At 32.3% G+C, this 27,783-nt stretch overlaps 1 protein-coding gene across 1 annotated transcript; it reads right to left on the bottom strand.

Annotated features, from left to right (window-relative positions):
* Positions 1-487: 487 nt before the first annotated feature.
* LOC128984113 (uncharacterized) lies at positions 488-20,701 on the bottom strand. Its single transcript, XM_054403397.1, has 19 exons — positions 20,598-20,701; positions 19,798-19,866; positions 18,983-19,051; positions 17,426-18,017; positions 16,619-16,792; positions 15,940-16,202; positions 15,186-15,355; positions 14,333-14,723; positions 12,534-12,948; positions 11,792-12,046; positions 11,043-11,295; positions 8,835-9,181; positions 8,065-8,354; positions 6,692-6,815; positions 6,033-6,217; positions 4,398-4,983; positions 3,287-3,433; positions 2,512-3,007; positions 488-837 (listed from the first exon to the last, which is right to left on the bottom strand). The coding sequence occupies exons 1-19, from the start codon at positions 20,699-20,701 to the stop codon at positions 488-490; spliced, it is 5,280 nt and encodes a 1,759-aa protein (XP_054259372.1).
* Between the last annotated feature and the right edge of the window lie 7,082 nt (positions 20,702-27,783).

The raw sequence follows: 27,783 nt of genomic DNA, 5'->3' as shown, positions 1-27,783 counted from the left end.
ACAATTATACCCTTATGTACAGTAAGAGCATAAATAGGCCTACTAAGATTTCAAGTGTGTGTAATATTATTCTTCTTATTTCAAATAAAACTTAAGTCATTATTTTCAAATCTGGAGTCATTTGTTTTAATTACTTTACATTGTAGCGATATTGCTTGACAATTATGGGGATTGTTCTTTACTTTGAAAATGGCAATGTGTTCAGAAATTTCATAAAATTTTAGCTATAACCTTTTGATTTTGTAACACATTACAGTATTTCAAATTGGTAATACCATTTTCCATACTTTTGAAAGCTACAAGTAATTTGAAATTGCCAATGAATTTAAAACTGTTAAACTGAAATAAAATGATTGTAGTGAAACTATCCAATTAATGTTTAATATTGGTTATTTAACCAAATTACAAAAATAATAATACAGCAATAAATAATAAAAATAAATATATATATATAAATAGTTTAAAATATACGTATATACAAACTCACTTAATTAAAACAAATTAAACTGTCATAGTGCACTCGACTCACAGGGCCAGCACATCCCCTAACAGCTGCGAGCCGGTACACTATAGCAATTTCCCTATCACTCTCCCCCCCTGAGATGATCCTTTGACACCGAAAACCATCACCACCGTCTTCGAAATATGTTGTAAGTGTTATATTGTGCAATTGAGCGATGGTCACAATGGTTTCGGTGCCACCCCACTCGTCCACAGAAAGATTTTCCAGGAAGCAATTCAACCTTTCCTCCCAAGGAACAATAACTCCATTTCGCACTGCTGGATATTTCGTCAAGTTGGCACTTATAGAGTCCTCCAGCTGTGCGCGCCAAAGGCCTGTAACATTAAACTTTTATTAAACCTAATAATTTTAAGTAATTTTATTTAATATCGATACAATAATGTTATACTTAAGGTCTAATGTTGATTAGCCCTATATTAAATTTAATTTTATCAAATAAAATTTCTATATAATTGCATTTCGTTTTTTCGAAGTTTGTTGATTTTTTTATATAACAAGGTATATTGTAAAAGTGGCAAAACTCAATTTTTACCCCATAAACTCCCGTTCCCATGGTCCGATCATGCAGATCGGCAAACCTATTCAAGTTTATCCCACCTTACACTTTAAACCAAATTTCATCAAGATCTGAAAAAATAGTTATTGTGTTCACGTACGCATATATATATTTAAATCTATATGTATATACATATATCAATTTATATATAATTCAAACGAATGGTGTTTTTGGCCTTTAGGGACATTAAAATAAAAGAGTAAATCGGTCCCGGACCCAGGTCTTATCATCCCACTTACAGTATTAGCTACTTCTGACTTTTCTATAGGGAAATTTGCTAAAATCAAGATGTGTATGTCATAATCTATTTATTGTTTGTAATATCTGTGTGTGCCCTATAATTGAATAAATTATAGAAAAACTCAAGTTTATTGTCGAGTGGCAACAGGATATTGATAAAGGTAGACACACTAAACTGTCTCAATGACCCAATAGAAAATAAAGAAAAGTTCTAGGATCTCCCTTATTTTTTAAAACTTGTTATGATGTTTCATATAGTTGAGTTGAATTATACCATGAAATTCCCTTTTAGCGAATTTCCCCAAGTATGTGTGCCCGTTGGCACAATATCTCGAGGAAAATTAATATGATTTTGATAAAACTTTGTACAGGTTCTTGAACCAGCATGATCGGACCATGGTAATGGGGTTTTAAAGGGGTTGAATAAGGTAAAAGTGGGGGTTCTAATTTTTGACCTTCAAATTTTAAAAAATCCGATTTCTTTACAAACTATTCTGAATAGACTAAATAAATAAATTAAGTAATAATTAATTAGTTATTTAAGTAAATTATTAGTAATAAACTAATTTAATGTGCTATATTGAAGTTTTATTTACGACTGTTGTTTATGGATAAAATTTTTAAAAAAATTATTTAAAACTCTAAAGGTTATTCTGCTGAGAATAAGTAAAACTGTTATAGTTTGCTGGTTTATCGAAAAATTTTGATCAAACTTTGCATATTTGTTTAATTTATACCAAGCTATTAATATTTTACTAACAATACACCTTTTTACCCTGCTTGTAGCAGTAAACCTAGGTAATTGTTAAACCTAATGTGTTTTAAATAGATTGAATTGAAAATTAAAACAGGCAAATAGAAATTCATGTATACTGCAGGTGTGCTAAAACAGGGGTGTTTTGAATTTTGTTAGCAGCTTGTTATTATTTTAGGGAATTTTTCTGTACGTTTTTTCATGAACATACAATGACAAAACTTGATTTGAATATTTATTTAAATTATTAATTCAATCAATTAAAGTTCGCTGAGTATACAGGTTTGCTGCAAGGGATGTATTTATATAATATTTTGCATTTTTATTAGTGGTCGCATTTGAATTTGAATTGTGGCTAGATATTCAGCTAATTATTTCTTTTTACCTAATTTAAATACATATTACAGTATATTTAGTTTGATTGTTATATTTATGTACCGGAATGCAAGTCCTGCTGACGAATATACTCCACAACCCTTTTTCGTAAATTTTTGACGAATTCCATATGATTGGGGTTAATGGGGGAAGAGAGTCCAAGCTGGTGAAGGACAGCCGAGAAAAGGCAATGACCGTCGCCGGGCATCACGACAACGGTCACAATTCCCTCGTGTACTCTGACTGTCTCTTCCCGCAGTGCAGAAGGTTGTGGTGGAGCAGGAGTCTTGGGTCGGTGAAGTGGGGATGGAGCAGGTGCAGGTGGTGGTGGTGGAGCAGGTGCAGGTGGTGGTGGTGGAGCAGGTACAGGTGGTGGTGGTGGAGCAGGTGCAGGTGGTGGTGGTGGAGCAGGTGCAGGTGGTGGTTGTGGAGCAGGTAAAGATGGTGGGGATGGAGCAGGTGCAGGTGGTTGTGGACACCTCACAGGTATAAATGATGACAACCGAAAGGGCAAACCCTGAGCCATCTTCATGATGTTACCCTCTGCTTGCAGTTTGTCCTGATGGTAAAATATTGCAATATAATAAAACTTTATTACATTCTTATTATTTTTAAAATATTTCATGATCATGGGGGTTTGAGATTATCATTCCACAAAAAATTCATTTTGATAGGTAATGAAAGTATAATAAACTTGCTATATTTATATTTATTTTTAATAGGCACCTACTTGTTTTAATGATTATTTTAATTACAAATGTTACTCTTTATTAAGTTTATAAAATTTGAAAATAGTTTATTTATATCTATAATATTATTTCATCACAAAAGTGCTAACCTTCAAAGAATTCTTATGATGCAAATCATCCAGTCGCTTTCTGATAAATGGTGGATTGATTGCCAATCCATCCAACGTCTTGCAGCGAGAGAGAGCAACGTAGGAGAGACCGATCGTGAACTCTGTACGCCCCAAGTCCACGACAACCTAATAATAATTTAAAATTATTACATAAAAACCAAATAATTCATTTTAACTTTTCTGTTAGAAAGTTGAATCTCTAAGCATCTGTTATTTTAGACGTTTAAAATTTTAACGAACTATTCTCATGATTACTATTGTGCTGACTGACAATATATATACAGTCATATACATATTAAAATGAACTAATAGTGTTTTTTGGCATATATTGGCTTCAAAACGAATATGTATAACGGTTTCAATCTTAAAGGCTTACCACACAACCTACGGTAATAGATTCTTGTCCTAAAGGGAAATTCAATAAAATGGGGGTTTTATAGACTTGTCGATTATATTTTGATTGAGCTCAGTTGAGGAGGTATGATTTTAAATATTTTACGATAAATTTTACATATTTCATTTATATTATATAAGTCTAAAAGTTATTAGTTTCTTGTTTGGAAAACAGATTCTTTGATAAACTTTACATGATTTTATATATGTAGATTGTTATTACTCGTAAACAACACATAGACCTATTTTTGCTATTGAAATACACTCTGGCAAACCTTATCCAGGCCCTAATGTTTGAAATTTAGATGATTGAAAAATAATAAAAGTAATTTATTTATATACTGAAATGGAAACTTAATATATGTTGGTATATTTTAACGGATTTATAAAGCAGGTACAGGAATTATGAATAGTAAATCAAACTGTAAATGTTAGAAATTATTTGGACGTGCACCATAAATTATAGTAATTATAGTATATGGAATTGTCTAGTTATACGAACCTAGCAAATTAAATGCAAACGTAACTGTAGATTGATAAATACTATTGCCTTTAAATTTAAACCCATTGAAGAATTGCCATAGTATTAACATGTATGTAATATGTAATAATTGTCATGTATATAATAAAAATACATTATAGCTATTTATTTTTAGATTATAATTTATATTTTGCCTAAAATCAAATGACAACTTACCCGGTCGTATGTTTGGCCTTGAGATTGGTGGACTGTGCATGCCCATGCCAAATCCAAAGGAATCTGCTCTCTTGTGCAAGTTGCATTTCCTTTCTTCCATGATCTTATTATCGGAGAGATCGGAAATGTATCTCGCTGCATCCTCGGTCCAGAATAATTGGCGAAATTCACCATGACAGCTATTGGTAGATCATTTGGGGTGGATTTTCCAGACTCATATACAATTGCCACGACTTCGCCGATGGCGCCGTTGACGAGCCCAGAAGCCACCCACAAGTTGGCCTTGAGCACAACTAAAGCTCCTTCCGCGAGGTAGATCACCTTCTGGAGACCTCCAGCGTCATCGCTAGTTCCCTGACTTGCCACCAAGTTGTTGTGTTTAGCAGGGATGCGAGCTACTGGGGAATGCAGGCCTAGTAGTCGGTTTAGGTTGAAAGCTTTAGCCGTCATTCTCAGGGAAAATATGTGAATGGCATCGTTGAAGTTTCGTCGTTCTTCTTCTGTCAAGTTGATATAAAAGCGGTTACTGAAAACTGCATATGTTGCGACCGTGCAACGACCCCTGGCAACCTCGTCAAGGGCTTGCCTATAAAAAATAATTATAAATTATGTAATGGTTTATTGTTGTTCTCAAAACTATGTTATTTTATTTTTTTTTTTTTAGTAAAGAGTCACAGTATACTTATATATGAAATGCTTATATGACATACACATTAAAAAATTAAGAATTTCCATAGTCTACATGAAATTGTTATATATTATTAATACATATCATCTATATATTAATAGGCAAGAAAATCTCTTTATATTTTTTTTCTCAGCTCGTTTGCATCGCAGGGAACATCTACGCATATTGTTAGAAAGATATTTTACTGTAGATGTGCAGAATCTCTTTAATGATAAAGGCAAAAATAAGCACATAAAATTAATTTAAAATAAATGACATGGGCCTTATAGGTTGCCATGCTGGTGTCGAAATCTACATCTACAAAAAACGAAGTGCGTTTGTATGTATATGACATATGGACTCCGAAACCCAGAGATTTTTAAGAGGTCCAGTGTCAGACTTTTGGAATGACAATGTTTACAAGTAAATATAATTTAAGCATATGATTACATTCACCAACTGTTTTGTAGGTTTGAATAATCACAAAACTCTGCATTAGTCATAATTTGAAATAGTGCCACACTGTTTCCACAGAATGCTTCACAGAAATCTGTTTACTAATATGTAAGTAGCTGTTTCAGTTTAACCAAAATGTTTCAAGTATTGTCCATAAAGTAGTGCTTTATATCCCGTTGCAAGGCATGGGGTCAGCCGCTAGTATGAAATACTTAATATTATTCAATTTGGGGAGCGAGCTGGCGTAGTGTTAGAGCGCGGGACTTGAGTCCCTGAGGTCCCGGGTTCGATCCCCGCCAAGTCACCAATGGATTTTATCTAAGTGATAATGCCGCAACCCCTAGGTCTAGCCTGAAGTAATGTGAAAAACAATCCCAGGCTCGTGCCTAGCGTCCTTAGGACAAAAAAAAAATAAATAAATATTATTCAATTTAGCCATAATTCAATATTTACACTATGAAATGCCATAATAATAATTGTCAAAGTTTTTTTTATCGAATTCATGGGCTTACCTAAAGGTGTTATCAGTCTGTCTCATTGACTGAGTCAAGACAACAGCATGTTGGAACTGAGACACAGCAAATGCTCCTTTTATTTCAAGTTCACTCTTCGCTGATGGGGAATAGAGTGGTTTGCTTGCAACTGGGGGTAGCTGTCTGATGTCTCCTATGAGGTAGATACGAATCCCTCCAAAAATCTAAAAATTAATAAATAATTATAGACAAGGACAGCTAGTTTGGTTAGATTTATTTTATATCCACAAGCAATCTATATAGGTAATTAATATTGTACTACAATTAGAGCTTTAAATTTCACTTAAACCCAAAAATTCTCAAATAATATTATTTTTTCAGAATTGAGATAGAGAATGCAATCCTAATACTAAAATGTTAATCATTTCTACCTCTGGTACACAAAATATATTTTCTTATATTTTCTGATATTTTCTTTATTTAATTAAAAAACAAGATTTTGAACTTTAAAAAAAATGTGTGTTAGAAGATGGAAAAAAATGTTTAATCACAATAGTTCCAAACCTGTGTATAACTCAATATAGGGCTGAGGAGAGTAATAACAATAGTTCAAACTGAATAATAATTTTTCAATGTGATATGTTATTAGTAAATGCCAAAAACAAAATTCATTATGAAACTTTTATATAAATTACTACCTGAGAGTTACACTGAGGCTTGGATTCTGCACATCTTTGCTCTATCATCCCAAAAAGTGAAAGTCCTATCATCGAATACTCATCGATGATGATGAAACGGATCTTATCCATGTCTTCAAGGAATCTGTAAAGCATTTAATTTTTTTTATTTTGTTGAACGTAAACATAATAGAAATACCCCCACTGCAGCAAATTTGCAGATTAAGCAAATTTGCATTTGCCTGGTTGATATCTCATTAAAAAGACATTATTAATTTTCAATATCTAAATAACATAGTTTAACGAGTTCTTAGGTTTGCTGCTACAGAGAAGGGAAGAGGTAATTTTACTAAATGTTTATAGTAGGGCCTAAAGGAAAAATTAAATTTATATGCTAAATTTTATCAAAATATATCTATAAAACAGCAAACTACATTTGTTTATTTATGTTCCATATGATTACAGTTTTTTAATTTTTCTCGCATAACCATTAAGCGCATGACAATTATCAATACACCAACTTAAGTTATTTGTTTTTTTTATTCTATTTAATGGTTTTAAAAAAAATTGCTATTTTTTTTTGTTTTTAGGGTTGAAAATTGGGAAATCCAATGTTTACTCCACAAAACCTTCCATGAACCCCTTTTCCCTTAGTCCAATCATGCTGGTTCGCAAACTCGTTCGAATAAATGTATGTTTAAACGTTTGTAGTTCGTTCCAAATTTCATCAAAACTCGATCATTTTTGCCTGGGGCTATAGCTTATTCCCTACATGGTAAATTTGCTATATCAGGGATTTTAAGCCATAGCAAAGGAGATCTCAACTATATGAAGCTACATACCGAGTTTTATCAACATTTATTAAGAAATAAGTAAGATATAGCATTTTATTTGGGAATAGAGTACGCAGGTATGTGACACAGATATTTATAATCGGCAGATTTAGGCCATAATATAGTAGATTTAATATACATAAAGCTATAATATTATATTAACTGATATTATTAATGTACAGTATGTTTAAATATTAGGAGGTTATTTTATTTTTCCCCCATTATTGGGTCATATAAACATTGGGACAAAGTAATGTGTTTACCACTGTTGATTTTCTCAGTATATAATTGAAATATAACACTAATCTACACTACTAAGTTGATGTTTCCCTAAATCAAAATTCAATGGTTAAAAGTATAAAATCCGTTTACTTAAACTTTTAATAGTTTTTGATTTTTCAAGGTATATTTTTATCAATGTTATGAATTAAATCACCCTTGATGCTTATATTTAATTTTAAACTAAGTATAAATTGATCAATGTCCAAACAATTTTTCTGTACAATAATCTATGATATATTGAGTTAATTTAGGCAAATCCATTGAATTTTTTTATCTCACCTCTTCTTGGCAGCTCCCTCAAGAGGTCTGTAACCTGACGTCCTGACTGGTATGCTCAAAGCAGCGTGAATTGTGTTGCCGTTGATGTTTAGGGCAGCAGACCCTGTGGGGGCGAGCAACAGATAGCTAGCACTACCCAGGCCAGGAGTTTCTTTCAGGCGAGATGTCATAGTCTTAATCACTGTACTTTTGCCACACCCGGCTTTCCCTTGTATGATAACCAACTGAATGGCATCATTAGGGGATCCATGCAGCTCTGCACTTATTTGGCTATCAAGAATGGCCAAAACCTAAAAATGTTTTTTATGTGATTGATAATAAAAAAAACATTAAGGGGAAAATTTTAGAAAACACTATGTTACACATTTATAATTTATCATCTACAGTCAGTGGTTACTGGATACCTTGGAATTTAGTCACTTCAATTTAACATAAAACAATAAAATTATCAACCCAACTTCAGTTATTCCATGTTTTCTTAGTATTGATTTTTTTCACCACTCTCGTGGTAACTATGAACCAAATTGATACTATTAATTAAGAAATAAATCTTTATATTATTTACTGTCAGAAATAATGAAGGAATTTTTCAAGGATCCATTTCTCTAAGGGTTTTAATCAAAGGATTTTATCGCAGATAGTATTTGACCCATGGCACTGTACATTGTTACAATAATATTAATATTACTGTAATTGTAATTAATTGGAACATTTCATTTTAATTGAAAATGAAGTTTTATGAAAACTCAATGTTTAAATTAATTTATCACCTGGCGCTGCTCTGCATTCAATTCTATGGAAGTGGACTGTTGTTCCGGAACTTCGATGTCAAGTCGTTTGCAGGATTCCAAATGCTTCCTGAGAAGAGCCGGATCATCAAATATTGCTGATGAGGCGTTCCAGTTGTATTGAACATCAATTTCGCGCCTCCCAGGCTCTACTTGATCAACACCTCCGTTCGGCATTTTTTTTGATACAGCAATCCATTCGTCTCCAGGAATTGCCTCCTGCGACGCTGGAATTTCTTCATAGTCGTCATCAGGAATTGGAATATCCAGAGATGGATTTCCTTGAACTTGGAGGAAATTGTATGCTTCTTCCCATGACTGAAAAGTACCTATAACAATGTGATAAAAATGAGATTAACAATTAGTTACATCTATCATTTTTAGTATAAACGAACTACTAATTAGTTTCTTCTATACCCAGAAACAAAATTGGTAAAAAAAGTTCTGCATTTTTGTAGCTACCAAAATTAAGTAGTTAAACATGCACAGTAGTTTGATATTGTGAGATATAATCAATATACTTCAATACAAATCTATATATTGAAATAAGACCTCTTAAATAGGATTTTGAATGTTTTTCCATTAATTAATCAGCTACACCGTAACCGTGACTCTCAAAATTATTTTATCTTAATGTACGAGTACAGTAACACTCTCGATTATCGAAAGTCTTTGGGACCGTGGTTACCTCAAATCCCGCAAACTTTGGATAAAATTGAGTACCGTATACTTGAATATTGAGGTTAGAAAGTAAGACAACTGTGGACGGTTTTATTAATTTAAATATAAACCAATAAATACGAAGATAGAATCACTTTTAAGAAGCAAATAAATGATAATATTTAAAATTAACTCAAACCTATATATTAAAAATTATTGGTTTTTTCTTTTAAAAGTTGGTTCGGCCCTTCTACCCGGCTGATTTTCATAATTTTGACCATGAATTAAAGGTATACACGTACAGATTTGCAAACAAGTATTGGCATTAATTATCTGACAAACATTTATGCTCAAAAGCAACTTCCTCCTTGTACATTTCTTATTGGAGATTGGTAATTTATTTTCCTAGTTCATTTGGCTTCTACCCAACCGATTTTCAAAATATTGAGCTTAAAATAAATCTATACAAGTACAGATTTTCCATCAAACGTAATCATTCATTTACTTCTAATAAATAAATCATACAAAGCTTCCCCTAAATCTTGGTTCAACTGTTGGTTTTTAACTCTTAGATCAGCGACTGATTATGACAGTTAACCACTGAGTGTTAAATAGATATGAAAATGTTGTCCATTTTCAAATATTAATAGCATTCTGTTAATATTTTTTAATAGAATTCTAAAATACATAGTTGAGCATTTAAGCATGACTACCAATTCAGGTTTGATGTGAATGTAGCAATATACAAATTCTATCCTAATAATAATATAAGTGAGACTGTTTGGATATATGTATGGATGGATTGATTTTTGTGACAAGTAATTGTGAAAAATACTGATTGGATTGGGCTGAAATTTGGTATGATGATAGCTTACATTCCCGATTAACATATAGACTATTCTTATCTCAAAAATACTTTTGGGCGAAGCCCCAGTGGATCTGTAATTTCCCATGTTAACCTTATGAGTATTCCCATTTAAAAGGAACAAAATAATTTTGTTGACTGTTTCAACTACAGAAGTTGGTTCTATGATATTAAATAGCATTAAAAAGTTATAAGGTATATCAACAGGGTGCAGCACTATTAGTTTGAATTATCATCTAATTTGAACCCATCCAAAATTCAAATATTTCAAGACCGAATTTTATATAAAGACATTGCGCTTCTTTGGTATATTGTGCTCAGGTGCTGGGTGTATATTGTGCTGCTGGGTTTGTATTCAGTTAGCATCAAAAAGTTCTAAAAAATGAGAATTTCAATTTTTTTATTGTTCAGGGGCAGAAATGGAACATTATGGCTATTGTAGATGTGCTATACTATATCATGCTATTAATTAAAATAACCAAATATTCAAACATTTTCCTCTCCCTTTGCAGACGCAAAGCACGAGTTTAACTACAATGAGCATTCTAACTTGTATTCCTACCCCGTACAAAGGACAGGTACTCTGCTAGTACTATATAAAACATTAAAATTTAGGTGATTACAATTATCATGATTATTGACTGTGGTTATATAGATTGTAATACCTTTTGCTACATTTTCATCTCGCCAAGGGACCTTAAGGAGCACTTCCTGTCGAAAGAAGGCCTCCCTCAATGAAGGATCAGAGGTTATCTTCCTTCGAGGGAAGACGCTAACAATAGCTGGGGCACGACGACGAGTCCACGCTCCTTGCCTCTTTGGAACAAATAAACTTGCCACATCCCATAGTGAAACATTCTCTAACTCCAGAGGACGTTTGATGTACTTTTCTATGAGAGAGGTGTTAACGTGTTCATCCTAGAAAAGGAAATTAAATATATGATTGACCTTTTAAGAGTGTTCATTACAACTATTGTATTTATTTTATTTGCTGTGAAAACTACGATTTTTAACTGTTACTAATTTAAATACGTAAACAGTTTGTTTGTGTTAAAACTTTCAATTTAAAATTTCATATCGTTGAATATTTAACATTTACTTTTTAACATAATTTTGACGATTAGTTATTAGAAATAGCTTTTCAATAAATAATTGTATATAGATATCTTAATTTAAAAAATCTTATCATTTGTTATAACAAAAATAAATACCGTAATATCAATGTTGTTGTGAGAAAATTTGGCATTTGACAAACCTAAATAACACTTTTCTTAAGCACATTATTCACCTAAAATTAAAAGGTTTATGTAATATTTATTTTCTATACCAGTTAATTAAAACATATCAATAAAATTATCATTATGTTTTTTTCTATATCTGTTTGATCAGTAATTTAATAATTTAATACACTTACTACATGTTCACTTGTCGGCTCTTGATGTACTCTAGCAGGGATCCACTCTCCTCCTCCGAAATTCAGTTTTACAAAAGCCCTTGATGCAGAAAATAGTTTTTTCCCAGTTGTTAGATGGAGAACTTCTTGGCTTGAGAAGTCTCTCTCGCTACAAGTTTGCACCAATAGCTTCTGTACAGCCTTCCTTGCGGGCTCAGTGTCATCTACTTTAGTTAGAATGTTCTCAAACATTTCTGCCATTGTTTTAGATTTGACCTACAATAATAACAATAATAATAATAAATTAACAATATTGTTAAAATATAAAAATCTATGCAAACCTTATGGTACCAATTTTTAAGGGATGAACATTGTATAATGGCAATTAAAAGTAAATCATATTATGTATAATTTTTACGTATATTTTTTATTCATTAGGGGTTTTATCTGTTAAATCCTTTTTTACTCCGTTTACTTATTATATTTTTATGATCAAGGTGTCATTTAAAAACTTATAACCTAGCCCATGTTATAATAAAATTTATATTAGTTAATCTTTGTTTAAATTTTCATTACAAGTTTTCAAATTAAAATTTTAGTAAATTAGTGAGTTTCAGCAATTGAAGGAAATACCCAAAGACATTTATTAAGATAATTGTGCAAGAAAGCATATATACATATATTATACTTAAGCAAACATTACTTGTACAAGACTTTAGGAATATGTCATTGTAAAAAATATTATATTTGAATTTTTTCTTACCTCCGATTTACTGGCATATTTTGCCATATAGTTGAGGAAGGCATCTTTGGACATGACAGCCGTGATGTCCATGTTGGCTCGCCACAACTGCAACGTCCACGGGTTATATTTATTAAGAAGGGCGTCATTTCTCTTAGTTACAAGTTCCATGACTCCCTTCTCATTGGTGTAAACGTGGGTTATGTCACTGAGGTCAAATGGGAATTTGTACCGGCATTCTAATTGGTTTGTCCTTTTATTTTTTCGGAGACAATAACTGGTAGAGCAGCGGGTGTGTCGCTGTACTTTATTCACCAATTCTGAGAGATCCACTTGCCGGTCTTCCACTTCCAACAACCGTTTCCGACATGGATGTATTTCTGCAAGTGGAGTGTTGAGCCCCGGATTCATGGTACAAATCAGGTTGTCGAAATACCTAAAGAAAATGATCGTTATAGCATTGAGTATTGGATACAGAAGTTGCTGGGTCATAACAGTTGCTACAGTTCATTACAAGTCATTCCATTAGTTTTACTTGGTAAAAACCAGCCGTGTAATCAGCAGAAATCAGTAATTTATACCAGCACAATCTGTAGGTTGCTCACATCAACTAAGACAAATTTGATTAAAAAGCTGGCGACAACTTTAAAATGGGGATGGAATGTCTAGTTGTGTTATGGTTATATGATTTTTTTCTATTCAAATGTTTTTTTTTTAATATTTGTATTATAATATTTTGTTTGTAACAGTTGCTTTCAAATACCTCACCTATTATAACAGAATAGTTAAATAACTTGATAGTGTGTATTAGTGAATTTCCCATATAGGGAATAAGCTATTACCGTAGTACTAATGGTAAGACCTGGACCTGGGACCGATTTACTTTATTGTTTTGAGCTCCCTAGAGGCCAAAAAAACCATCCGTTCGAATTCATATATATATATATATATGTGTGTGTGTGTCCGTTAGCACAAAAACTCGACTCAAACAAAAATGATCCGATTTTGATGAAATTTGGTACAAACGTGTAAACCTACATTTATTCGAACGAGTTCGCGAACCAGCGTGATTGGACTATGGGGACGGGGGCCTATGGGGTAAAAATAGGTTTTTCCCATTTTCGACCTTAAAAACACAAAATTTCACAATTCATTCCAAATTATTATGTAGAGCTTAAAAAAAACAAATAATTTAGTATATTGAAGCGTTATTATGCGCCTAATGGTTATGGAGAAAATTCAAAAAAAATGTAAATTTAAAATTCCCATGCTATTCTTATGGAGAATAAATTAACTGTTATAGTTTGTTTGTTTATGAACATATTTTGATTAAATTTGGAAAATACATTCATTTCTTATTAAACCACAGTATTACCGTTTAACAGCAAAAAAACATTTTTATCCTTCTGGTAGCAGCAAACCTAAGTAGGTACTCGTTAAACTAAAAATATTTAATAGGGAATAAAAGTGATAATTTTAAAGAGACATTTGAGTGTAAATCCAATCAGGCAAACGGAAATTCGCTTAGTCTGCAGGTTTGCTGTGGCGGGGGTATATTTAATATCACATATAAAAACATAAATTTCTGTATCAATTTGTGTAAATTAAAGCGTATGGGGAAAGCACTAACTTTTAAAAGTCTAACACTATTAGCATCTTTGCCGCAATCTTATACTTGAACTAAAGTTTATTACAAAAAAATAAAAAAGTTTTAGTTTTGGATGCAGTTTTTAACATGGAAATACTATATCACACATTTTCATAAATAAACAAGTTAAATTGTTGATTTTAATTTTTCAATATTAAGGATCAATACTCACCCAACAACCTGATTTAATTCCTCCTCTGTCATCTGTGATAGTCGAGTGACATCGGGCGCATCCTTCAGCCACAGAAGCATGTGGATGTGTGGGCTTCCGCGATGCTGCCACTCGTATCGTCGCCAGAAGTCCTTCACACCAAGCTGCCTCGAGAGAATTTGGTCGAGAAAGAATTCTGTTCTTTCGTAAAAGAACCAACTTGGCGTAAGTGGGTTATCTGCCACAAGTCGACGTCTTTCAAGATCAGTTGCCTCAACATTGCCAAAAATTCGAGAAATATCTGGCCAGTGAAGGTCAGCGGCACTCAGTGTTAAAAACACTGTGGGCAGGCCAAGCTGTGCTTCCATGTCGAGAAGCTCACCCAGCCGAGCTCGCCAGTAGGGCCGAGTACCTGTAATTTGATAACCTTAAAGTAAACTATTTATTTTAATATTGCAATACTTCTGTTTTAACATGATATAGGTTAATTAAAATAAAGTAATGAACTTTTTTATTACTTGATTAACCAAACTAATGTAAATATTAAAAACATTTTTCAGATGATTGTAAAGCTACTACAGTATTCAGATTGGTAATACAAAATCTTGATCAATTCCATAAGTTTTAGAAACAAAAGTCATATTAATCCCTTATTATTCAATTGGTAAACGGAATAAAGAATGAATATTCCTTACAAGATACTAAGAGCGAATATGCTATGCATAAATGTTTGAATTTCTATATGTTAAAAATATGGTACGGAAACATTGTCATGCATCTATGTGTAGTCAGTGACTGACAAATTTTTAAGGCTGTTGCAAGTAAAGCTTTGTATAGATAATAATTATAAAGTTGACTAAATAACGCCAATTACCTCTTAGCTTGTTTGCATAAAACATAATTTTTTTCACGATGGATGGATCTCGCTTCATCATTTCTTTTAGATCTTTGATTGATTTCCCAATCAACTCCTCATGCCGCCGTACAAACAAATTGCCAGATCTAAGGGCGCTCCACCTCATTTCCGAGTTAAGGGCAAAAAACCTTTAAAACAAATTACACAGACTTATAATAACAATTTCAAACGTTACAAATATTTTGAAAATATCAAAAGACTTGCACTTGGTATACTTTGTGTTACCACTTACGTGATATTTACCTTTGACTTTAATATCTAAGAGAAAACTGTCAATTATGCATTTTATAAACTACTGTTAAATTACTTCAGTTTGAGTTAGGTCAGGATTGTGTGAGCAGAGGTTTTTATTTGAGGGAATTGTGTACCATAAATTAATCATTTCTCAAAAGAACATTCTATATACATATTTGTATTTATTGAAAAATATTTAATTTCTATAATCAAATGTTCTATTGTATATATGTTACGACGGGGATCATGGGTTACTTCCTTTTTCTTAAATTGCAATGGATTTACTTTACAGAACCTACCATTTTAAACATGTGAATTTTTACAAAAAATATTAGTCAGGTTTTTTATTGGCAAAAAATATAATATTCCTCGTATTTTCTGAGGTTTACTTATAGTGGCATGATTAACCTGGTTATTCTGATTGAAGACAATTATTAGGAAAAATGACTCAAAATCTAGAAACTGTTTGACTACTAACCTGAACCGAGGATCATTGGCAAATCGGTGGTCATGAAAGAGCATGAGGTGCTTGAAGTACTCAGTTGGGGAAATCTTACTCTCTCGAGGATTAGATAAATCTGCATTTCCAGTCGGGAACAATGCTGGAAATGCTTGTGTAATGTAGCCCGGAGTCCTGAATTCCTCAATTGGGTTACTGCCGATGGGAGGCCAATCCAGAACAGCCGCAACTTGGGCATCCTGGTGAGGTGTCGTCATACTGGGAACGCTAGTTTCTATTACCTGTATAAATTTATATTTTTAAGTTAGTTTAAAATTTAATTGTTTATTTCTTGCAGTTCTTTACTACTTTTTTAAACTAACCCCCTTTATTAGAAAAAATGCATGAAATAATTACAAAATAATACATTTAAATTATGATATGCAATCACTCCTAAAGAATATTCACCAGTCTAGTGGATTTACTATACACAAAAAAATCTGATAAATAATTGTTTTATAAAGATTATTCTCTTATGCAAAGGTATGACTTCATGTTAATATTTTTTCGTAACAATCATGGGAAAAGTAAAATTATAAACAAAATCTTACCATGGTGTTAAAGTACTGTACTAATACTTCTAACCCAAATATTAGTAAATGCAAAATAAGCTTATCTCATTAATCAGATCGGATTTTAAATAAAAATATAATAATACCTCATTTTCCAAAGCATCCTGATTTTCTGACTCCCCTTCTGATGCATCAAAAAATGAAGGCAGAAATGCTGAAGCGTCCCCATCCTCAGGCAGTAACGCCATGTTCTCATCAGATATTGTGATATCAAAATAATATCGGTTATTCTGCTTGAGCCACATAAGGGCTTTCTTGACCTATTGAATCAATAATTTAACTATCAATTTTCTTTCATTAATAATTGTTATGTAATGTTTTTTAATAATTACACCACGTCATAGTCTGATCTTTCTTAAAACGTGCCTACTTGTACTTAAATAAAGCACCAGAATAACCGAGCCTTCTTTAGTAATTATTAACTCCCCTCTGGCTGGACAACCTAATAAAATCAAAGGCACACTTTTGTTTTTAAAACAACACAAATATGAATGCTGGACCAACAAGATTAAGCTATAAAAAATGTATGAATTATATCCATCTAACTTTATAGCAATCCAATTCCAGCTGAGTATAAAAAAACAACATTATTTTGGCATATTTTAGCTTTGCATTAGGTCTTTATCGGGAAGCTGGTGAATAATTTAGAATAAGACAGAAGAAGAACACTGTCTATCTTATTTTTATTTTTAGTTTTACATATTGCATGAATTCATCTTCGTATTTCTATGAGGGTTCATCTATATCCTATTTCAAAATAATAAGTTTGTTAGATTATTAAATGGAATGTAAACCAAAGTATGTTGTCTGTAACTGCTAATGAAAACAAATATGAACATTATACAAAAATGTGCCGTTTGCTCAAGGGACCCCTAAAAGTAATTGATATTTACCTTACTGGCCCTAACATGGAAGTCCACGTAGTCAGTGGCACTGTTCCTCATCCGCACAACAATCACAGCAGACAAGCTGGTGATACGGTGAGGCAGAACTGCCGCAAACTCCTCAACCGCTTGTGGGAAGTTGATGACGTTGCCGCTGTAGCCTAGTTGGTGTCCCTTGATCCGGTAGACACTGACAACAGGATGCACTCTCGCAATCAGCTGCTGCTCAAGATAAGTCAAGCCAGTCAGTTCATCCGGAACTGGCCCCGGGTCCATGTCATTGACAGCTGAAAACTGGCTACAACGCTTCCCACAGCGTTTTTTCCTATGGCTAAGGACAGACCTTTGACATTGGAAACATGTCTGCCAATCCACAGAGAGCATCGTCTCTTCGAACAACTGCTCCAAAGCTTCAGACTGTTCCCTTATCTGAGGGCGGTGAGGCATTGTCCGGAAATGTGCTGTGTTTGTACCCCGAAGAGAGCGAAGTATCCTAACAGTCGAGTGGCGCTGTTTCTCTTTTACAGAGTAACACCGTCGCACTATGGACTGTGCTTTCAGCACTTTCAATTGTGTACTCTTAATTGAAGTTGCTCGAACCCTAGAAAAATATTTTGATTAAAAATGTAATAAAACCGCTGATAAACTTACCGTTGTATATTACTTTACTATTTTTCTTTAATCACAATTTATTTGTAATTTGTGTGTAATAATCAGGATAATAAATAGCGTGTATACATGGTTAGTTTAATTTAATTGTATGCAAATATTGCATTATTCAATGTCATTTTGTTTTATATTTAATGTTCCCCTGATTTTGGCTTTAATGATTGCCTCTGTTTTTCTTCTCCTTGACTGTTCTTAAGGTGTTTCAGTAGCCCTAAAATGTATTAACTGTAATGCCTTTTGTGTAGATATTAGAGTTATTACACAAAAGTAATGAAATAATAATGGTACATGTAAAGGGACAAGTCAGATTCTTTATGGTATGAAAATAGACCTTGTATGTTGTATTACTTGTAGAATTTGCATAGCAGTTACCCTCGGTTTAGCTCAAGATTGGAGTTTAACACTTTTACTTCAGGATTATTCCCTATGGATAGAAGCCGTTTATAGCATGGAAGGAAACACGGAACCATTTAAAACTTTGCCAAATTTGCCTTGTATGAAGATGTTGTAATTGTAGCTTTCATGGTAAAGCTGAAGTCTGGGAAAAGACAGATGTGATAAGCTATTAAAACAGTCTCATTGCAATTTTATTTGGCTAGAAATTATCTTCTGATACTGTACATGCAAATGCTTTATGCAATGATCCGTAAGGTAGCTTATAGCATTGCAGTTTTAATTGTATTACCACCAAAGGTCTAGTTTGTTTAACTCAACCCTCCAGAATTATCAACATAAAAAATCTTTACAAACATACCCCTTGACTGTATGATTATAACAGTAATATTCTTTATGTACCTATCTTAAAAAAGGTAAACATAAGAAAACGGATATGGGTAAACTCAAAATGTACAATAATAATTTTTTGTTTCCAACAAAAGCTTTCAGTATAATACGTACCTTTTTATGGCCATTCGTTGGGTGTTTTTTATTCGGCGATGTAACGCCTGATCAGGAGTCTCGCAAGATCTGGAATTATAATCAATAAATAACTTTCAACTTACTGTATATGCTTGTCTTTTAAAATTTAGATCAATAAGTTCAAAGTTTCCATTTGTGATTCTGGCGCTGTTTCTCTTTTTCAGAGTAACACCGTCGTATTATGGACTGTGCTTTCAGCACTTTCGATTGGGTAGATAACCTCTGAATCGAAGTTGCTCGAGCCCTTGAAAAATATTTTGATTAAAAATGTAATAAAACCGCTGATAAGTAACTACCATACTGTATATGGCTTTATTATTTTTTAATAAAACGTTAATTTTTGTTTTTTATAGCAAGAAATCCAGTTTTAAAATTGTCTTATTTGATAAGTGGATATGAGAATGTATTTGTTTAGCGATAAACCTGTGAATGATTTAGAATGAGAACAAAGATATGAATATATTCCCTTTACTTGTATTTAGATTGGCGTTTTTCAACGTTTTTTTTACGTTTTCAAAATAATTGAGATTAAAACATCCAGATTGAAAGAAATTGAAGAATTGAAAGATTGTTGTTTAAATAAAATATATGCCCATTTCAAATTTTATATTTTGTCTATTAATCTGTTACAATTATAATGGAAAAGTAATCAGCCATTTAATTTCAGAGTTCATAGAATTACGTTATGAAATAGCATAAACGCAATAAATTCTATTTGCGTTTTTGCGAATACTAAATTATTCAATGTCATGTTGTTTTACGATTAATGTTATTATTTAAACTGTGTAAGTTACCTGATATTGGCTTTAAGTTTTGCGTCTATTTTTCTTCTCCTTGTCTGTTCTTTGGGTGTCTCAGTTGACCTAAAATGTATTAACTGTTATGCCTTCTGTGTAGATATTAGAGCTATATTACACAAAAGCAATTAAATAATAATGACATGTAAAGGGACAAATTAGATTCATTATAGTATGAAAAAAGTCCTTGTATTATTTGTAGAATTTGCATAGCAGTTACCCTCGGTTTAGTTCAAGATTGGAGTTTAAAACTTTTACTTTGGGATTTTTCCCTATGGATAGAAGCCGTTTATAAAAGAGATATAAATGATACCATGCTTATAGCATATGGGTAAACTCAAAATGTACAATAATAATTTTTTGTTTCCAACAAAAGCTTTCAGTATAATACGTACCTTTTTATGGCCATTCGTTGGGTGTTTTTTATTCGGCGATGAAACGCCTGATCTGGAGTCTCGCAAGATCTGGAATTATAATCAATAGATAAATAACTTTCAACTTACTGTATATGCTTGTCTTTTATAATTTAGATAAATAAGTTCAAAGTTTCCATTTGTGATTATAAGATATGGTCCAAAAATGGGCAACGTATGAATGTGTGTCTAATTCTTATACAATTATCTTTCAGTGTTTATTTGGAACTTGTGTGTAGTAAATAAACTTGGTGTAATAGGCGACAGCGAATGTGAGGATGAGAGGAATATGAGAAGAAATATTCAACACTTCTATTGCCACCATGAATAATTTTATTTTTTATAAATATTCTTTGTGAAAATGTAAAACTCTACCACACTTACCTTAACTTTTGCATTCGCAATCGAGCCTTTTCCTTTCTGGATTTAGCTGCTCCAGCCGAATCATTTTGCTTAGTTTGTTTTGTTTTCTTCTTCATTCGAGGCATCTAGTTGTATCATCACACCAAAAACATTTGAATTCTATTAGTTAGTGTAACAAACTCTAAAACAATAAATAATACCAGACACAACACTAATTGTTGCTTAATATTACACAGATTATTGTTGTATGTGTCAATTGTATGGGTAATCAAATTTAATACTTGCCGGTACTGTACATCTTATTACATGACCTTTATTAATAACTGATTACGGTACCTAATTTTGTTTAAAACATTCTATCAACATAGAATGGACATTCAGCCTGATTTTTTAGTAGGCTACATGTAATATTTTAAATTCTGAAATCTAAAGTAAATAGGTAACATATTGAAGTTGTTGAGTAAATAAATGAACAGTAAAATCCTAATTCGTGTTGACAATCTGATAAATACCTGACTTATAGGTAAAACCATAGACAAAATTACTCTAGTCAATGGTAGGCTATATAATCTTCACATTATTGAAATGCCTGTTTGCATTATCCAAAGTCAAATGGTACATTTGATTCACATAAATTGAATGGCTATTTAAAGTAACTTAAGTCATAATACATTAGACTAATTTTGGTGACCCTAATTTATTACCCTATTCTTTTTGAGTAAATTGTGCTCAAGGTATTATAATCCGATTGTTTGCCCTTTTGTTCTGTATTTGTAATGCTAGTTTAGATGATTTGTTGACTAACATAAAATGTTACAAATATTTTAATTGTTTGCCTTTTAATTGTTAGGCTATATTGAAAATAATGCCATGATGACCAATAAACCTCTTAAGATTCTTATTAAATTTCTAAAAGTTTAAATTCACGTATAGAAAAGCCCTTTATTCCAATTTGTACTAATCTAGTATTTTGGATTAATGCCTTCCCCGCAAATAGTCTTTAGTTTTTGTCGCGTGTAGTCTTTTGGTTAGTTACTACGACTATGTTAAATTTCCTGTTTACTTCAGCCTCCGCGAGGATTATGTACAAAATCAAAAAAGGGAGTGTAAGTAATATACGAGATTCCCTGGCTACGCTCAATAATTCTTAATTTATTTTAAATAATAGACCGTGGAATCAAAGCTTTGCTCAGAAAATCATTAGCATAGCCTTGAGTTGTCTAATAGCATTCTGTTTATAGCCAAATGCTAATAGTAATTAAAAGATCTTAAATAATATATTATGTAGGTAGGCTAGTTTTAGGTGGCTAGCAAACATGTGTACCAGCTGGTAATTCCATTAGCACAACGATACTGACTGTCAGCAAACTGTTGTCGTGGTGTAGTGGTTAGAGTACACGGCTGTCAACCTAGAGGTCCGAGTTCGAATCCCATCTGCATCACTATCTTTTTGACAACAATTTTGCTTAGAATGTGATTTATTCTTTGCTGTAGGCTACTTTTTTTATTTGAGGCATTTATAATTTTATTTTATGAACAGAATTATTTGTTATTAACTTTGTTTTTTAATCATTTCCCAAACAGACTGTTAAAGTTAAGTATTTATATGCTGAGTTAATGTACTTAATCGATTTGTAAAATTATTTAAACTAACTTAAACCAGTGAAACCTATCAACTTACTTGTAGACTACTAAGGTTTAATGTTATGCAATAGTGTGTAGTGTTAGTGTTACAGATTAGTAAGTAGCCTACAGTATTGATAAATTGGTGGTAGGCTAGGCCTTGTATTTTTGTTAAGACATACTTACATCTAATACTTATTAATTAAACCACAAAGCATATAGAGGCCTAAGTTTAATTTAATAATTGGTTATTCATTTTCATCTAAGTTGACACAGATATGCTAAGTCCTTTCTTAATATGGTCTATATAGGCCTAATGCCTCAACAATTTAACTTAGTAAACTCAGCATTGTATTTTCAGGTCTAAAAAGGCCTAGGCCAAGTATGTTACTTATTTACATCTAAATAAGTAAAGTGCTGTGTGACTTTTATTGGTATAAATTATCTTGTAGTGATTTTAACGACCACCTTTCATGTTCTCCTAGCAACATTTAGGCCTACTTATTTAACAATAATTAATTGTTTTCAACGTGTAGCAACGATTAGCCTAATCCATCGGCAGGAATTTCACCAAGTAATGCATGCCACACAGGACAGATTGTTATTAATTTTGTAGTAACCTGTATTATTAAACAAACAGCTATAAAGAGTAATATCGTTATTTTATTATTAACTTACCTCTTGTACGAAGAATTTTCCTGTATTCTAGAAGTAAGTTAGTATACAGTAATGGTTGTATTACTATACAATTCAACATTCAAAATCAAATGGCAAACCGATGTATGCACAACAGCAGCTAAGTTACCATTGTTGAAGCGGGTTAGCCACTGGGATCGTGGAAAGGTCTTCGTCTTCATCTGTTTGCCAGCATTGTTGCCGGGCTAGTTACTGGGATCAAGGAACAACACAACCGTGTCGTCATTGATTTTAAAATTGTTCGTGTTGTAGTGGATAGCGCACTCGGCTGATAAACGCCAGGTGACCACTTCGTACCCTGTAGGCATCGTTAACTTTTTATCAATGATTTTGCTTATGCAGTACTTAATGCGATTTATTCATAACTGTACATCTTTGGTTAAAATTTGGGACATTTATAATTTTATTTTTTTGATGGGAATTAATTTGTTGATCAATAAATTAACATTGTGTTTTAATCAGTTCCCTGACAAATTATTTAAGGTAGGCAATCAATTAACTTATCAGAGAAAACTGTTTATTTTTCCTGGTAGCTGAAACCAGTGAAAGCTATCAACTTACCTGTATACTACTATGATCATGTTTCAAAAACAGTTTATTACAGATAAAATAGGTGAAATAGGTGATAAGTTTTGTTAAGCGATGACGTCGTTACATTTTCTCAACGCAGCATATAGGCCTAATAATTTAATAGGTTATTTATTTCCGCCCAAGCGCAAACACGAATAAATATGTTAAATCTGTTCTCATCTTATGGCCTATTTAATTTAACTTTTAAAACTTGAATATAAACCAAAGCCGTTGTGATTTAATTTTGTAAAATTATTATTTTGTATTCTAGAACTGCATACAGGTTTGCCTGTTGGTTTGCCAACAGCATGTTTTTTAATATAAAAATAGACTAACATTAAATTAAACAATGTAAACAGCTGCTTAATAGTAAATGTATTCATATTTGTGATGTAAAGCTGAGTTTTAATACTGTACATAATCTGTATACAAATTAATGCCGACTAATATAGTAAAGTTCAATTTATTATTCTGAAAGCTGTGAAATTATAATGATATATATTCATAGACGCCAAACTGTTTACTCCATGAATGAAAGAGCTTAGAATAAAAGTTGTTCTCTCTGTCTTTAGAGTTGACAACAAAATTGTTGGTCGCAAAACGTAAACAAATACAAAGAAGAAGAAGGTAGCTCCTAATGTTATTCTTATGGGACAAATTTAAAAATGTTTTTTAAGTATTTTATAATTACTACTGAGCGGAATCGTCTAGAATTTTAATGAGGTCTTCCCAGTCGTGTCATAATTATTTGTGCAAAATTTGAACGCTATAAGTGCGACGGTTCTTGAGTTTTTGGTGCGAACACACAGACACACAACTTTTCTCCGACTCCGCTAGACACGAACACGATACATAGATTCGTTCACTTCGTTCACTCATCTATTATATTTAAATATTTGAAAGCTCATGTTTGCTTGCAATTTGCTATGTAATTGTAAACTGTCAGCATAAATGAGTAGATCGCATCAACGGATATAACTTTGATCTGGGCCTTGTCAGACACGTTGGTTTAGTTTCAACTAACCTAACTTGATGATTAAGTCAAGCAATCCCTAGAAAATGCATTTCTAGTACAAAACGAGAAATACTAACTGAGCCGTGTGACCTCAGTGATGCTGTAACTGCCCAGCAGTATATTACCTGGAGATCTTATAATAATCTACAAAGTTATGAGATGAGTGATGAGTTCTATATGTCAATATAAAGTGAGATATTTTGATGGTTGACATCGTGACTTATTGCTGTATTGAAAATCACTCAGTTAAAGTACTACTGAAACTATGACCATAAACTAACCTAACCGATCGTCTCAGCACACCGTAATAATTGTAATCACCCCTTACCAAATTATCGCAATGAATTTCTTGTTTTGCTCATAAAAGAGATAGTAAACAATTTATAAGAATATTTGTATTAGAAAATAACAAAATAGGACCGATGAACTGGTATACTTATCGATGATAATACTGATATTTTTTTAATATTTTCTTTTTATCAACAAAAGTAAACTTATTTTATTTAGAAAGGCTGTTAATAATTATTATTGTAGATAGCTTAGCATCTTTGTCATATTACATCTGACCGAGTTGGTGATAGCTTTCAAGTTCACCATCATAGATTAGCAGGATCATCATTTTAAAGATAGTGTAAATTCCTTTGTTGAAGGTATCCATCATAGATCCTTTAGTGGTCAGAGGGATTCCAACTCAGACTGATACAATCAAAGTTCTCTATCTACAGTATATTTCACTACCAGTTCAATACTTCAATTATGAACATCAAAACAACTGCATACATTAATACAGATTAATCAAATTGTAACTTAATGTAGTACAGGGTGTGGTCTCGCTCTGAAGAATACATTAACATACTTTTAAACTTTTTATTCCATTCAATATTATTGGAAATAATACCCCCGCCGCAGCAAACCTGACGCCTAAGCGAATTTCCATTTGGCTGAATTGATTTTCAATTGATCTATTTAAATAACATTAGGTTTAACGAGTACCTAGGTTTGCTGCTACAAGGAAACTAATAAAGTGTGTGTTTTAAGTAAAATAATTATTGCTTAGTATAAAATGAATATATTTGCCAAGTTTGATCAAAAGATATCCATAAACAAGCAAACTACAACATTTTACAATATTCTCCATAAGAATAACATGGGAATTTTAAATTTACCATTTTTTTATTTTTCTCCGTAACCAATAACTGTACAAAAATACTTTGATATACTGAATTGTTTGTTTTTTTAAGCTCTTTAAGAAGGTTAGAGAAAAATTGGGAATTTTTGTGTTTTGAGGGTCAAAAGTGAGAAAAACCTATTTTTACCCCATAAAACCCCCCATAAAACCCTGTTCCCATGGTCCGATCATGCTAGATCGCGAACTCATTCAAGTTTATCCCGCCTTACACCTTCAAACCAAATTTCATCAAAATCGGATAAAAATTACTCAAGTTATCGTGTTCACGGACACATATATATATATATATATATATATATATATATACATATATAAAAATTTGAACGAGTGGTGTTTTTGGGGACATCAAAATGAAAAAGTAAATCGGTCCCGGGCCTAAGTCTTACCATGAGACCTACGGTAATAGCTACTTCCCTATAGGGAAATTCGCTAAAATGACCTATGCATTACGTATGTCGTATTAACAGCGCAAAAGAAAATCCAGAAAACTGAGTTTTGATATGCAACAAAGTCAGACAAATCTCAACCTCAAACCGAAATCCAGGCCAGTGTGGTTGTCGTTATGCATTTTAATGTAATACTTTATTACGTGCAATCCTATTACAAATCCATGGAACCACTCTATTCTTATCGAACTGAATTGCTTTATTGTAGATTCCTGCTTAGAATGTACGAGTTCATAAATTCTAATGGCTTATTTTACTCCGTGTTTTTATTAGGTTAAATGTATTTTTTTTTATGATTATCATAGGGCCTTTCTTCCCAGCTATATAAACTGAGATATACCAAAGAAGGATGAAGTTGAAGATTAGGTACAGAGCTATATAAGATTACCTTATATAATTATTATTATTATTATTATTATTATTACCACAGCAGTTTTATAACATTTTTTGTTTTTGTTTATTCGATTGTCTCGGTTTTGCTTAAGGCTTGTCCTTTACAGAAGGATCAATACTTATTATTGTACAATTCATTGTGAATTTAATTAATTTGTTGTTTAGTTAACCTTGTAGCAACTGGTTTGAATTAAAATATAACAACTATAATTGATAGTAGTAGCCGCAAAACCGCTGACAATGACATCCCGCCGAAACATAACACGAGTGTTACCAAATGGTACTGCATAACAAGAATTCTAAAAACCCCAAATATATGTAGAACCACTGCTAAAAACATATATTAATATTGATTTAAGCTGATGTAAATTAAAATATAAGTTATTTTAAAGTTGGTAAAAATTAAATCACTTAAAATAGTTTACCATCGTAGCAAGGAGTGTGTGACTAAATGACAAACTACCGTTTAAGTTTTCTTTTTTTTGTGACGGCTAATGCCAAGGTCCTCTGTCGGGGAGACATGATGGAATTGTTATTAAAATTCCCGTGAATCAGGCTGGACTCTAATGACGTGTCTTGAGCGCTATATTACATTCCGATGTGAACGAGGAAGAAGTCAGCGTACGACTGGTGAACACTCCAATAAATGATCCCCTATATTATAAACTGATAATGATTATTTCAATATGGCATGTGTATATTCATCAATTTTCATTTCATCAAAGTAGGTCATTGTTTCCTCATACAGAGGTTTTACAATTTTTGTATGTCAACGATTATGTTTATTTTTTGTAACCAATAAAAACAATAAATAAAAAAAAACATTTAAAACGGCTTGAAAATTAAAAAATCGGTTAGGAATATTCCTGTTGTAATTGAAAAGCTCAACGAAAGTTTCGTAAGCTCAATGGTAACCGAAACTTAACGTAAATTATATAAACATCTCTCTATACGTTGGTTTTTCTCAACACGCCGATTAAAAATTCGTTTAAGTGACACCTTTAAATCCTTGTAGCTTTGTATATAATTGATATTTATTGTATTTAAAAACCAACAGTACATAAACGCAGTTTTTCGTTCATACAACAAAAAATACGATTACAAAACTACAGAAGATAAAAATCCAGACAAAGTAAAAAGATGTTGGACAGACGCTCTTAATCAAAGTTATTTCCTTCGATTGTTAATCATATACATATTCACATTTACCGTTGATGTTTGCATCATTAATATCTAAAGCACCTCAAGTAGTGCTACAATACATGGTGATTGATA

Source organism: Macrosteles quadrilineatus, unplaced genomic scaffold (assembly GCF_028750875.1).
Source record: "Macrosteles quadrilineatus isolate MER2022 unplaced genomic scaffold, UCM_ALF_1.0 Scaffold_2__2_contigs__length_208266976, whole genome shotgun sequence".
NCBI classification, from domain to species: domain Eukaryota; kingdom Metazoa; phylum Arthropoda; class Insecta; order Hemiptera; family Cicadellidae; genus Macrosteles; species Macrosteles quadrilineatus.
The sequence above is the reverse complement of the archived record's forward strand: the minus strand, read 5'-3'. Positions and strand labels throughout refer to the sequence as shown.

What these genes read in the sequence shown, in the direction of transcription:
- LOC128984113 (XM_054403397.1), bottom strand. Translation starts at nt 20,701, where the DNA reads ATGCCTCGAATGAAGAAGAAAACAAAACAAACTAAGCAAAATGATTCG. An exon ending in TTGCGAATGCAAAAGTTAAG is followed by an intron (nt 19,867 to 20,597) that starts GTAAGTGTGGTA and finishes AATACATTTTAG; the next exon opens with GTCAACTGAGACACCCAAAG. An exon ending in AAGGCCAAACATACGACCGG is followed by an intron (nt 3,434 to 4,397) that starts GTAAGTTGTCAT and finishes AATTATTATTAG; the next exon opens with GTTGTCGTGGACTTGGGGCG.